The sequence below is a fragment of the Astatotilapia calliptera genome, chromosome 12, assembly GCF_964374335.1.
Source record: "Astatotilapia calliptera chromosome 12, fAstCal68.1, whole genome shotgun sequence".
Classification (NCBI taxonomy): Eukaryota; Metazoa; Chordata; class Actinopteri; order Cichliformes; family Cichlidae; genus Astatotilapia; species Astatotilapia calliptera.
This window is the reverse complement of record NC_137433.1, coordinates 30,644,720-30,659,453: the sequence shown is the minus strand read 5'-3', so window position 1 is coordinate 30,659,453 and position 14,734 is coordinate 30,644,720. Positions and strand designations below refer to the sequence as shown.

Genomic DNA, 14,734 nt, shown 5'->3' with positions numbered 1-14,734 from the left:
TACCAAACACCTCATGCTTATAGTTATTTAAAAAATTTTAAAAAAAGCTTTGACGTACAAAAACACTATCAAGAACAGGAAGATATCTGACATGCATAATGTTTTTAAAATGAAGTTGAACATTAATTACAGCAGTCCTGTTAATCCTAACCAATTAACAGGGTGGAAAACAAACACACCACTGTAAATGGTAAATGGCCTGCATTTGTATAGCGCTTTTCTAGTCCATAGGACCCCAAAGCGCTTTACACTACATTCAGTCATTCACCCATTCACACACACATTCACACACTGGCGATAGCAAGCTACACTCCCAGAGGAACCCACCCGAGGGATTAATAAAGTTCTATCTAATCTAATCTAATCTACTCTGAACATTTCTATTAAAAATAATCATTTAAAAACCAAAAACCCCGAGAAGGTCTATTTGTTTGATGTAAAAGCATTTAAACAGCCGACGCAAAGGTGTGTGAGTCAGAGAGAGCAGTTTTGAAGATAAAGAGAACAGAGCTATTAATTCAGCATGCTCATGTGGGGGTTTCCAGTGTTATTGTTATCATCTGGAGTCACTTATTCTGTCCTGTCTACCTGTTCAAAGCCATTTTCTGAAAATTGTTCTATTTACTGTCTGCCCCCACAGAACACTTGAGAAAAAGGAATTCTGTTGATTTAGCATTGATATAAAGATGAATTCACAGTTCATTCATACATTTAGCTTGTCAGTTTTTCCCTACTTGTTTCTACATTTAGAATCAGAATTTCTTCATGTGTAGGTCAGTTTACCAGTTTAGTTCTGTGCTATTTAAACTACAAAAGGAAGGTATTTTGTTCTTTAGTAGTAATGGGGCAGTTAAATTGCTGGATGTTAGATTTTTCCTCTGCTTAAGAATTTTTGACAACCCCTTTTTCCCCAAGTGCAAATTAGTGCCAATAGTTTCAAATAGGTCCATAATTTGCTGAGCAAAGACACAGTTTTTGTAGTTTAGCTTCTTTTAAACCACCACAATGGATTTTTAAATAAGCAATCAGTGTGTGATTGGGGTTTTACACAAATTGTTGTAAATTTGTATTTTATAGCTATAATTTGAAAAAAAAAAAAAGATGCCTAAAGAGATGTCAATGCAATGGAGGGCTGCCCTGATTACTTTGGAAAAAAATTTTAACAACAGAAGGACTGCTAAAACTTTACAAGTTACTAAATCAATGATGTGCTAAAAGAATGAATGCACTGGGCAACTTAGCAAGACCAAAAGCCAAGAAAGACCAAGGCATATCATTTTCAAGGTCTATAATCTTAGAGTTTGCCAGAAAACAATTAATACGTAGCCTATCCAGTTCTGGGGAAAACTAACAAACAAACAAACAATCAAAGAAACAATCTTTGGTCAGAAAAATTTAAATTAACTTGCATCTAAAAAAGGGAAGAAATCCTCTGTATCCTGAAAGTATCATGATACAAAGCATGTTATATTATCTGTCAAATATAGTAGAGGCAGTTTTGTAACATGACAAGCATGACTGTCAATGTAACTGAACCACTAATATTTGTAATAGTGAAGCATACAGGGCTGTAGTCTCTGCTCAGATTCACCCATATGCTGCCAAACTGATCAGGCAGCACTTAGCAGTGCAAATGAATAATGACCCAAACCATACTATGAAAATGACTCAAGAGTTTCTTGAGGAAAGGAATTTGGACATTCTTCAATGGTCAAGTCACCTGATTTGAACTCAGTGGAGCATACTTTTGAGTTATTAAATACAAAACTGAATGCAGAAACATCCACAAATAAGTATCAGCTGAAGGTAGATGCAGTAAGGGCCCATCAGAGCATCTTAAGGGAGGAACACAGAGTAAGTATTAAAACTAATCAGTGTATTTAAAATTATATTTTGCTCAATTATCATTGAAAAATGAAGACTATGTATGAAAATAAGTCTAATTCCTAAACAGTTAATGTTTTTGTTTTTTTGGGGTTTTTTTTTTTTGTAAAACTACTTGAATTAAAGCTCAAAGTCACCTCAGTCATATCTTGATTGTTTCATTTAAAATACACTTTGGCAATGCACAGAGGCAAAAACTAGCTAAAATGCACCTTTGTTCAGTAAATTATCTACCTAACTAAATAAGCACCAAGGATAAAAATAGAAATTCAAATTCTTTCTGAATGCATTTTTTATTAAAAAGATATACCAAGCAAGCAGAACATAGTGGAAATTCAATATCTCTTACATCCAGCAGTCTTTTCTCTGTTGCAACTACTGTTTACAGTTTCTTAAGCATGGTGGATAAGCCAGCTAAGCTCCACCGGTTTGTGAAGTCATCACTATTACATATCATCTTCTACTTAAATTAACACTATATCTGGTGAATTCGGGATCTTGAAACCTCAGTCCTCCAGTTTTCTCTTTTAAGATCTTCCATTTAGTAGTACATTTCCTCTACATTAGACAAAAGTCAGCCCTTTCTGATGTGTCTATGGGTGAGAAAGATCAACTTTTTTTTGTTCCACCAAAGTATTTCTTGCATTGGTGATTTTCTTCATATCCATTCTAGCTCCGATTTTGTTGTATTACAGTGCCCACTTTGAATTCCTCAATTACACTTCTGGATGTCTTTGATTTGCAGGAGGTTGTTTTTTTTTTATCATCGCCAATCCTTTTTCTGACAGGCCCTCTCATTTTTTTTTCTTTGGTGGTCAGAATTCTATCTCTGGGTGGCAATCCTGTCACTGTAGATGAGAATGTGGATGCCCAAACTATCAACAGCCAAGCTTTCAATGGCAGAAATGTTACTCTATAAAACAAAGGAATTATGACTATTTGGATAATAAAATCCATCACAGATATTGCAGTCTGAAAACAAAATATTAAAATATGTTTTACTTATTACACATTGTACACTAAGTCTCTCACTGAAAGCCCGGTCCATGATTTTTCAATCAAAGATGCCATACTTTTCCAAAGATTAAAGTCATAGTTAATGTCAGAGGCATCTTTTGCTTTTGATTACTGACAGTATGTGCAGCAGTGCCGGATGCTGAAGGTTAGCAGTCCTGTTTAAAGAGCAAGAAAATCAGTAAAACAGTGGTTGGAGGTGTTTACAGGTTTATTTGTCAGGAGGGTTTTGTCTTGTTTTGAAATGTTGAGTTTTTCACTTTGTTTACATAGTTTTTTTTAATCCTCTGACTTTTTTTGTTTTTACTGGCCTTCACAAATTCACACATTTTGGTAACTGATTGGGTTTGGAATTGAAAACTACATGTTTAGTTTAAGGTATGGGAAAAAAATTCTTGAAATATGCTTCTTCACATTACTAACCCTCCACACTGAAGTGAGATGCTGCTGTCACTGACAATTGGCGGGATTTGATACCCTAGAAATTAAGTTTATGGTGGTAATATTTTGTACAGATTTCAGGTCTACTTTTTTTAATAGTGTAGAGCAATGAGCTGAAACAAATGTCCATCTACCACCTACTTACATTTTTTAAAACAGTACAGTTCTTTCAAGTCAGCATAATAAGCCTTACAGGTAAAAGCTAGTAGAAAAATAAGGGAAAATAATTTATGAGTCCTCTTTATCCATGGGTATCATTATGTTGCACAGCTGACAAAAGCAAGACACCTACCATAGTAGGTAAAGAAACTGTGTGAGCGAGTCAGGATTTTATTATTTCCAGGTAGACTATGCTTCTTTTGAATGGTTATTGAGTACTGGAGTAAAAAGCCAGTAACAGTAACAGTTACTAACCATTATTAGAGCAGCAGAGTGGCAATAAAATCTTGAATACATTATAAGTATTTGATATCAAATGTATATTTCATCATACAGCTCTAATTTCAAATATATTTGTTATACAAACCTTTATCTTAATTAACTTTGGGTGTAAATGCCTCTCCATCATCAAAATTCCTGCTGGTCCTCCCAAGGGCAGCTTATAGAAATCGTATGTGATTAGACCCCCTACTAAAGTTCCTAAAGGTTCTCAAAGAATCAGTTGGCCTCTGGGTACAATCATCACTTAATAAAATGTAATCATCTGATACTTATCTGCTTCATGAAAAGAAAGATAGAGGAAAATAATTTCAGTAATTCCACACAGTAATTCCTAACTAACTCATAAGAACCCATTCTCATTGCATTCAGCTGTTGCAGATCGAGCATAATAACTTTTAATTTTTATTGCACAAAAGGATGAGACCGTGAAGGTAAAGCATCTAGGACAGAAACAGCTGCATTATACTGCTAACACAACTTTGACTCTTTGCACGAATCTGCACAGACAGCACGCTAATGCTAAGCTAGCCAAGAACTCAGAGTGATGTTAAAGCTGAATGTTTGCCGACTCCAACCCAACAGTCAGACCTTGAACTTCAATAGGTAACAAACTGATGAGCAGTCAGGCTGCAGCCTCCATTTCTACCTGTTTATGTTTGTACAGCAGAATCACTGTGGTGGTCGTTTTGTGGTGCCTCTATGCTGGTTTTCGTTTTTGGCTTTGTGTTCATACCTAAATACTAAGAGAAAACTTATATGACTTTATTTTTTTGAGTAATGACCCCAACACTAATGAAAGCAAAGAAGGGAAATACCTCCAACTAAACCAACATTTAACCACACAGCATGCAGTTAATTGCATGAATGTAATGCCTTTGATATGCTGCTTGGCAATGATGGTCACTATCAAAGTGGAGCCAGTGAGAACCCAATAAAAATTGATAAGGCATTGGTACAATAAGCAATACTGATAATGGAATCGGAATTGCTAAATCCTTATCAATCAAAAGCTACCAGACACTGAATCAATTAGAAAAAGAACAGAACTGATTCTGCTTTCATTTATTTCTATCTCTGATCCAAGCAATGTTAATCAGTGAATTTTGTTTTTGTAGCTTTGAGTCATCTATGATGGAGCTGCTCATTCCTAATTAAATAATGGATATTGTTGATCTGATTTGTTGGCTGACTAACCTTTTGCACAAGTACAAATGAGAAGAGTAGGGCTGTAAACCTTGTCTAAAGATTTTCCAAAACAAACGTGCTTTGCGCTTTCTTTTTTGTCTATAAATTGCTTTTTTTGCTGTTTTACATCAGTTTGTACAATCATCCACAAGCAAGAGTTTCAGACAATCTTTTAAGTCCAAGAGCATGAGAATCGATTAGTCTCGATTAGTGTCGTATCACATTTTAGACAATCCCAATAACAGACAGTTTCCTAAATCATGGTTTACGCCTAGCCCCAACTAAGCAGAAAATTTCTGTAAAGTGCAAAAAAACTTGATCTAAATCTCAGTTTAGACCAAATCTGTGTTTTGGAAAATGAGCATTTATTGCTTGAATAAAAAGCTAAATTCCTGTTTTCTTTGCCCCACGAGAGGTTTAAAAACAGGATTTAAAATTTAAAAAAAATTGGTGTGTTTCTCTTTGTGCACGTGCATGCCTTTTACAGTATGAGTAAAATCATGATATTATCATGTTAAAAAACCAAAGGCTTTTATTTTTTTAGTTTAAGTAATTAATTGATTTATTTTGCAGAAATATATAGATAAATGGAAATAAAACAAGGAGCAGTCGGCCAGTTTTTTGGTTATGGGATTTTATTAGCTTCCATTAACCAATTTTAAACAATGACAATAGGCAAAAAGAAAAAAAAAATAATTAAAAGGAAAAAAAAAGCAACTTTAGGGCTCATGTCTGCTAGTACCTCCTCTACTCTGTAGTATATTAAACTGCTGCCCATGTGTGACTATGTAACAGTGTAATAGATTTTGTAAAATCTAACCTGTTTCGGTGAGGTTGGATTTTTCAGCAGTCAAATGTACCTGCTATAAAAGAATGTTTTTGCTTGCTTGATCTACTGCTATCAGCTGGCGTTATCAAAGAGAAATAGTTTTTTTTAAATGCATATTTTTAGAAGTCATGTGCACTGGTCTGAAAACAACTTTACTGGTATCACAGCCAGTGTAAAAGGTGGAAGTAGTTACTATGATGTAATCCACTGGTTAAGAAGCCTTAAGATTAGTGCTTTTATTGTGCCATCTTAGTTTTAAAGAAATGTGATTTCCTCACTGAATAATGACTTATAATTGATAGATTTTTAGGCAGTGAGCGTGATGACAGAATACCATGGATAATACTCTTCTTTTTTCTTTTCTTTTTTTTTAAATGACCAAGATTTTATAAAATAGGCTTATTTTTTGCATTCAATGCGACCCAAAATGAGCGACTAAGTTCATAAACACATCGGGTCAAGACAGATCAAAACAGGTCAAAACAGAAAGCCATTTTTCCAGTAGACTTATATAAGAAAATAAAGTCTCTGCAAGAAAAGCTATTGTCATCTGTGACAATAGCTTGACTTGTGACAGAGTATACTTTAGGTTTAAGGCACTTCTGCATTGGCTTCATATTCCACAACCCAGAAGCTACAACCATCTTTTATACTGTCTACGACTGATACTATGTTGGAATGTTCTAGCAAGATTTGGAATGGCAAGGGACATCTGCAGAGTTAGACAACTTTTCTGAAAACAAAGCAGTGCTCATTTTCTGTCAGAAAAATAAGGCAACTATTCCTGTGCAGCATGTTGAATATTGACTGTAAAAGACGCCTAATCATCTTAGTAGTATGTGCAACTATGAGAAACAAAACAAAAATTAAATGAATAATCTGTAGAAAAATAATTGCCATATGATATAAGGCATTAATTGACCAATAAAGATGACTTCTAAGAAAAACAAAATTAAAAAGTTATCTTGATTCTGCATTAACAATTCTGCCTAAATCTGTGCAATGTTACCGGTGGCACCAAACATGAGTTAAGTCTACCCTCTAGAAGCTACCAGTTGTGGCAGTTATTTTATTTCATTTCAACTGAATTGAACTGGATTCAGTTTATATAGCAAAATCACAATAACAGCCATCTCAAGGTGCTTTATATGAGGTAAAGACCAGATAATATTAGAGAGGTTATCTCTGATATTTGTAAAGGCAAATAAGTTAAACTATTTCTCTCAGGACAAGCTAGCAGTAGTTTAATAAGCGTGTTGTACATTGTGGTTTTTGCTGACATTGTTATATATATATTTTTTTTACAGTGTATTTCTTTCTTTGATATCAAATACAGTGCAAGCTGAAATACCCAATCTGCAGTCTCTCAAAAATAGCCTTGTATTTTTTAAGTTGACATCCATATATTTTTAAAAAATAAAAGTAGGTAAAATGGATTTCCAAAGCTGTAAAGTATGAATACATTCACAGCAATTTAAGAAAGATTTTTCAACTGAGAGCATTGCAACACTTATACCTTAAGCAACTATTGAACTAGGATCCATATGACTGTTCCTTTGGAGCACAGCAGTCTTATAACTACATCGGAGAGCAGAGTAGGATAGATACAGTAATGTGTCCAGAACATACAGTATAGTTGTCATCATCAGTCAGAATATCTATTGCTTTGGTGGAGGCCATACGGCAATTTTTATTCCCCATTTGGCATCAGCTCAGGTCTCTTATCTGTGTCTGTTTACACCGCATTTTCCTTTTGTTCCCAATTCTTTCCATTTCAGACCCAATCATTTGTGTTTTGATGCCAGCGTGTATTTTTCAAATGTTTCTTGTTTAACAAATGATTGAAAATAGAGATGCTTTTAGTAATCAAAATTATGCCCTTGTTTTCAATTGAATGAGCCCACTAAAAAAACATTGTGACAGTTGGTTTAATTTGCTTTCCTAAATGGACCTCTGAGACTCGCCCTTCTCAAACAATTTTGAGTGTAATGGCCTCCATTTTTACATCTCACGGAGGTAAACTGATTTCTACCCTGTACAAAGACAAGAACTCATTCAATACTTGAAGTAAAGACCGGAACATCTTTAGAAAAAAAGAACCCATAAGATCACTTTCACATTGTGGTGGTAGATAGTATTGTGTACCATATTTGCACTGTAAAATGTACAAAATATCACCAAGTTGTTGGCTAGTGGCCTGCAATCTTATTCACAAGCACTTTGAAGCATGTTTATTTATTTACAACATACAGTGTACTCTGAAACAGTAACACATTTATAAATAAATATTGCAATCTTAACATCGTACAGTTCTCCTTTTTTATTGTCGGTTCTTCATGACTCGTCACCTGAGCTTAACGAAGGTGAGGCAACCTTTGCCTGTTCTGAGTCCTTCTTTCCACTTATTCTTTTATGTGCTATCATTCACCAGCAGGCCTATTACTTTCAGTCTTTGTCCTTGCCCTGTCATTCCTTCCTCACCCTCTCAAACATGATTTCAAATAAATAGGTATCTAGAAGGAAAAAAAGGATCATATATTCTTAAATCTTAATAAATCTCTGAAATAAAACGCTACAGTTAATATCTTCCCAAATTAGGGAAAAACATAACAAAGAAAAACATAAAAACCTTCTATTTATCAAAAAGGACAAACAAAAGGAAAAAAACCCCAATATATTCATAATAATGTTCAACAAGCTGGTACATATCCATATCTGTTCGTCAGGTATCCATTCCATTATCATTATCCATTCACATGTCATTCAGTACATCCTGTTATCTCAATGTTCAACACTGCAGGTACTCCTGTCTGTCTGGTTGCCTATGTGGTACATTTTTTTTAAATAATCTTCATTATTAGGTGCTCAGTCAGGCTTTGCAAAGCCCAACCACTTCCTTTTTTTTTTAATATGAGACACTTCAGTCAGTCCCCTTACACTCAGTGTTTCACTGTGTGTGTATTTTTCTTTTTTTTTAAACTTCACAAATGTTCTACTGTTGTCCAATCACAGACAAGGAGATGGGCCAGGGGATGACAGGAGTGATTCTGGATAGAGGGAGAAAGCCATCATTGGCTGCAGGGAAAACAGAAAATCAGCCTCAAATATGGCTAATGTCCTTTCCTGTTTGTAATTGTGCAAGAATAAATGCCTCTGTCTTGGATCCAAGGGAGAAACAGTCTTTTGTAAGATACATCATTTTCCAACTCTCAAGACACTCTGTTGTTTCAAGAAAGAGCACATTTGCCTGAATACAGAGCTGAATGGCAATTCCCACTAGTAACTGCAAAATGCCTGAATTTCTAGTTGAGTACTTGGACTATATATATTTATTACATTTCACATGTTACTTATGAGAAATGCCATAAGAAATGGGTCACATGATAAACCAACAACACATATTCGTCAGAGAACTCATTACGTAACCATTCTGCAGACTCGGCAGGTAAATGTTTGTATATCAAAAGTAGATCAATGATTAGTCAACGGCCACAGCAAAGGTTGGCAATAAACCACACGAGTAAAAAAGACTTCTGAAGGCAGGACATGATGTAAGTCCTTCCCATCCTCGTTTAAATGTAAAGTGGCTTACAAATGTCTGTCCAATAACGTACCCTGAATTTACTGTAAGTATCTATACAATGGTTTACTAATTTTCTGAAAGTAAACATTTAAAACAATAGTGACTTTATTATTGATTTTTACACTAATATTTTCACAATAAATAAAACAGAAAAAACTCAAAGTTTTTTATTATTTGCTACCATTAATTTTAGTGTGAGCTAGTGATGCTTTTCATAGCCTAAGGGATGCTAAATGTAAGCGTCCCCAACCCAACACAATGTCTCTTAGATACTCTTCCAGACACATCATCACACTTTATGTTCCCTTCACGCTTCCTATATCCCTCCCATTCTCCCTCCATATATCCACTGCAAAGGCATTATAGGTGAATTGTACTCATTGTCCATTCTCCCCCTACTGTACTAATCCTCTGCCCCGCCATTTCTCAGTTTCTTTCCCATCAGTCACAGATTGTCTTGTAGCCTTTCCATATAGGTTCTGATTTCAGACTGACCTAGGTCCATATCCTGGCACACCCACTTGATATCATCTTCACTCCCATTCGTCACCAGGACTGATGAGTTGGTGTATGGGCCACCACCTGAATTATCATTGGGCAGAACAGTGGCAAAAGATGTGAATTTGACGCGTTTGCGTTTGGCCGCTGCAACAGCAGCTGCAGCTGTGGCTTGGGGGGAATTATTCAGATGCTCCTTTTGACCTGTAGCATCTTTGCCACCAGTAGTGATTGCTGAAAGGCACTGATGCGATTCTGGAACAGATCTAGGCAAGGTTTGTCCATGGGTGACACCCCGATGTCCACCTCTGCCACCGCTCCCACTTATAGTGCCCATTCCCATTACCAAGGTGTTACCAGCCCCATTCAGTAGATACTTGTTCTCCTCGTAGCCCCCTTCATTGCGGTCAATTATGGTGGTGCACTCATCCGGCATGCCACCCTGGCATTGGTCAGGGTGGTCTGCTAAAAGGTCAGCCTCAGTGCCAAGCCACACCCAGTCGTGGGCATGGTTCATGTTGCCTCCTGCCTCTAGAACTGGGACTTGCTTGTGACGGTATCTGCAGAGGAAAATTCGTAATGAAACATCAATGGAGGTAAAAATTTAAACAGATGCAGTTTCATGACTATAATCTATAGGCATTATCAGACAATACAAGGAATGACTGCAAAAATTAATACTCAGATAAAAGTTGAGGATTTTACCCCATCAAAATATCACTAAAAAGTTCAAGAAAATTTGAAGGAGAATTAAGTCCAATTTTAGGTTTTCATGGTACTAGCAAAGCAATAAGTGATGCATCACGGGTCTGTTATCCATCCATCCATTTTCTCAACTGCTTAACCAGTTTTGGGTTGCTGGGAACTATCAACTTACATTTGGTGAGAGTCATTTGTCATTTGATTTGTCTCTTAAAATCCACACAAAATAGCAGCACACAAAGGATATGAGAACATAAAACATGTTTAATGCAAAAACATTTATCTGAGAGGTATGCTGGATTTTTGTGCCAACCACCGCTGCTTTCCACTGATCACTTAATAAGCCACAGAGCAATTAATGTTCTCTGCCATTTTGAAACAAAAAGGAGAGGACAGAATCAGAAAAGAACAGATAACTGATTACTGCATTTGATCAGCTGATTTTAGAGGCTAAAGCGGGAGGAAGGATGACTGGAAGGATGCAATCTTATCACAGGTAAAATAAGCTCATTGAACATTCCTGCTATTGTAAGGGTAATTCATTATTTATTTATTATTTTTATAATTGTTTAGGCTCAGTGATATGTGTTTCTAATAAACTAGCCTGTTGATATGAATACTTCACTCCCAACTGGAGCAGTAGTTACCTCTCTAAAAAGTAAAGACTGAGTGTATCAATGGGATCTTGAATATCAGACAACAATCTCTACACTTGAAATTGTTTTATTTTCAATTGACTTCTCTCAAAAGGTTTCTCTCACAAAATAATGTGGTTGAGCAAAGGTGCTTATGCCCATCATTAAATATTGTTTGCAATGAATAAGCTTTCTTACAGGTTTTAACTTTGTACAAGACATTGATCTGGCTTAAATTTTAATCCTCCAGTAGACAATGGTTACCTAATATGGGCATATTAGGCCCATACCGATTACCTGTCAAAACCAGCTTTTTGGTTCATAGATCCTTTCAGTTTCACATTATATTCCACCCATATATTAACTAACCATAATGGACCTGCCTCAGTATTTAATGTGCATCATGTTTTGTTGCTGAGTAACATGTTTAGGTTTTCAGGGTTTTTTTGGTTTTTTTACCTGAAAGCAAAGCTGACACAGTTGATGAGGAAAACCAGTATTGCCAGGCAGAATACTCCCAGAAGGGCATACATCCCAATCTCCAGGTCTGACAGGCCTCTAGTGGGCTGGGTTAGCTCACTGTTTCCAGTCCCCGGTACCTCCACTGGTGCTGGGTAGCTACTGTAGTCGCCTGGTTGGTTGGGGCCACTGCCACGACTACTGCTGCTGCCACCACCAGCACCTTTGCCACCTGAAGCACGATGGGTTACTGTACTCTTGGTTGTTGAGCTAACCTGAAAATGGAAACGAAAACACAGATATAGTAAATGGTTAAAATATGTGGATTTTGTATATTCATTTGGATTCACGTAAATACGGCATTATTACACAAGACTGACTCCCTCTCCCCATTCTCCTGCTGGCCTGCTCGCACACTACGCAGCGACATATTGTCCTCTCTGCATCACAGTTATGTTATTTACTATATTTAACACAGCAATTTTCACAGAGGCAGGAAACATTGGGAGCTCTGTGCTAAGCATGGATAATGATCAGACTATATGTGTGACATACTGGAATGCCCTGGACCAAGAAGGTGCACAACCACTCACAGTGATTACACTACTTAAACAAACTAAACTTTGATGATTAAATGTGTTTATCCAATGTGAGTAAACTCTAAAACTACAGTTTAAGGAAAATACTCTTAAAAATATCCTTTCCTCACTGTTTTATTATTGTTTTTTTTTTCCATACCTTCCTCATGGCTCCTTCCTCTCGGTCCACTGCTGCACTGTTGGATTTCCACTCTCCTCCATCTTTTGTCCGTTGTTCACTGGTGCTGTTATCCAACCCTCCACCATCATCTTGCCCCCCTCTTCCCATCACTCCTCTTTCGTCATTTTTTGCTCCAAACTTAACTATAACATTTCCAACTCCAGATGCCAGCACACTCTTCCTTTTTGACTTCTGGCAAGTTTCAGAGATGACCATCTCTACTCGAAACAATGCCCCCTGCCCATCACCTTCTGCTACTACAATGGGCCAGTGCTGTTCCTAAATGACAACGAGAATGTGGAAGTTAATACCTTACAGTTTAAAACGCGTTTAGGCAGCTTTTGTTATGACTTTGCAAACTATAAATAAACCTTAACTGAACTGAATTGAATTGAATTTGGGCTTTCTGCTCTAAAAAGCATGATCTACAAATGTATAAAACTGTCACTTGTTTGCACTGCTGACAATATAAAGGAAGATGCCAGTACCTGATTGGTAACAGAAATGACATTCTCATCAAGTGAGACAGCTGAAAGTAGGAAGTCTTTTGGATCATATATATCCAATGGTGTCACTGAACCATCACTGTACTGGATCCATGCACTGATCCCAGCTTCCTGAAAAAGAGAAAAAAACCCTGCACAATTACAACTGAAGCTTGTAAATAGTTCATCCAGAAGATCAAAGAGAATATCTATCACTGATACTTTTTCTTTGCACAAGATAGAAAGAATGTTGTCATCTGATATTTCAAGCAAAGATAACTGACATCAACAAAGAGTCCTTGCTTTTTATTGGCTGTTCCCTCTTTCTTCTTTTGTGCCTTGCTTTATTTTACTTCCTCGCCTGTCTCTGTGATTTCTGATCTGTTTCCTATCATGTTTCCTATGTTTGTCTTTTTTTTGGTCTTGTTAACACCTGATCTTGCTTTTGTTCATCACAGTACATTCCTATCATGGGCCATGGCATACAGTTTTATACTTGCTGGACTCTTGTAAGTTTCAAGTTGGCTCCTTGGTAAAGTTCACATTTTATGCACTCAACGTGCCATTCTAAAAGTGTCTGCATTTTAGTTTTCTATTTAATGAACTGAGTAGTGAAAGAGGTCATCTATGTCCACTGTGATTGACCATCTTTGAACAGAAGAGGTGGCTTACGACACCAACTGTCTGCCACCTACAGTGAAGTTTTGAGATCCCTTACTTCTCTAAAGTAGTTCACTTTAACATCATTGAAATTGTTAAATGCTATTGTATAAGCTTGGGAACTACTTGATGGAACACCTTTCTTCGACTCTGAGATTGGCCCACAGTCACTCACCTTTTAGAAAATACTCAAAGTCCACATTCACAGACTCAAAAGACTGTGGCATGCTCCTGTTAAATCCTTAGGGCAGTGTAAAATCATCAAGTGCATGAGATGTCGCTGACATTTAACCTTTTAGGAACCCTTTCCATACATTTCTGCAGGTTTTGCCCAGTGTAGTTATCCAGATCTAATACCACAGTAATTTCAAACATGTTATCAGGAGAAGCACAAAAAATTGGAAAGCTAATATTAGATATTACAAAGTGTCAAAGACCCAACTGTGTAACTTTTTAATCTTATTTACTGGTATATGGCATTTTCATAATGTTGTCGTAGTCTTGGGTCATTTGTCCCAGCCTTTTAGAATTAATGGTGTTTTGTGATTTCTTTGTGTATAATATTTTGGTTTTATATTTTTCAGTATCTTTTGGGCTCCTATATTTAGTTTTCATGTTGTCTTGTCATGATGTCTCATCACCCTTTCCTGTGTCATTCCATGTTTCCCCAGCCTGTCATGTCTCTCTCTCTTGTGCTCTCTCATCCCCTCTCTCTCGTGTTCCCTCACTCCTTCTCTCATCTGCCTCTTCCTGCCATACATCCTTCCAAGCTTAAGCCCTCTGTCTCCCTTTGTTCAGTGTGAGGCTGCTTGTTCGTCTTCTCCCGTGTTCCTGGGCCCTAGTTTTTCCATTATCCCTGTGCTTTGCTTCTAGTTCAGTTTTTCCAGTTTATTTTAGCTATTGGTTTTGGTTTCTCTTATTTTGTACTTTCGTGTTCCACATTCAATAAACAGCGTGTTTTTCGTTCAACCTTGTCCCTTCCTCGAGTGTCTGTATTTGGGTCCGCTAAAAAGAAACACATGGTCTGCCGCCGCAGACCCATGACAAATGTATTTTGTCCAAATGCTGACCACACGTAATTTTCAGTTTGTTCATTTCTTACACAATTTTTTAACTAGATTTTCAAAGTAGCTTAAGAAAATTAAAAAAAATGTAAAAA

At 36.6% G+C, this 14,734-nt stretch overlaps 1 protein-coding gene across 1 annotated transcript in view; it reads right to left on the bottom strand.

Annotated features, from left to right (window-relative positions):
* Positions 1–7,976: 7,976 nt before the first annotated feature.
* The window catches only part of LOC113033269 (transmembrane protein 132C), a 305,934-nt gene continuing 299,176 nt past the window's right edge, over positions 7,977–14,734 (bottom strand). Inside the window, exons 13-16 of the mRNA XM_026186903.2 lie at positions 12,919–13,047; positions 12,410–12,709; positions 11,672–11,946; positions 7,977–10,435 (exon numbers count right to left, since the gene is read on the bottom strand). Coding sequence (XP_026042688.2) covers positions 9,823–10,435; positions 11,672–11,946; positions 12,410–12,709; positions 12,919–13,047 — 1,317 coding nt within the window. The 3' untranslated portion in view covers positions 7,977–9,822. The remainder of the gene's footprint in view (positions 10,436–11,671; positions 11,947–12,409; positions 12,710–12,918; positions 13,048–14,734) is intronic.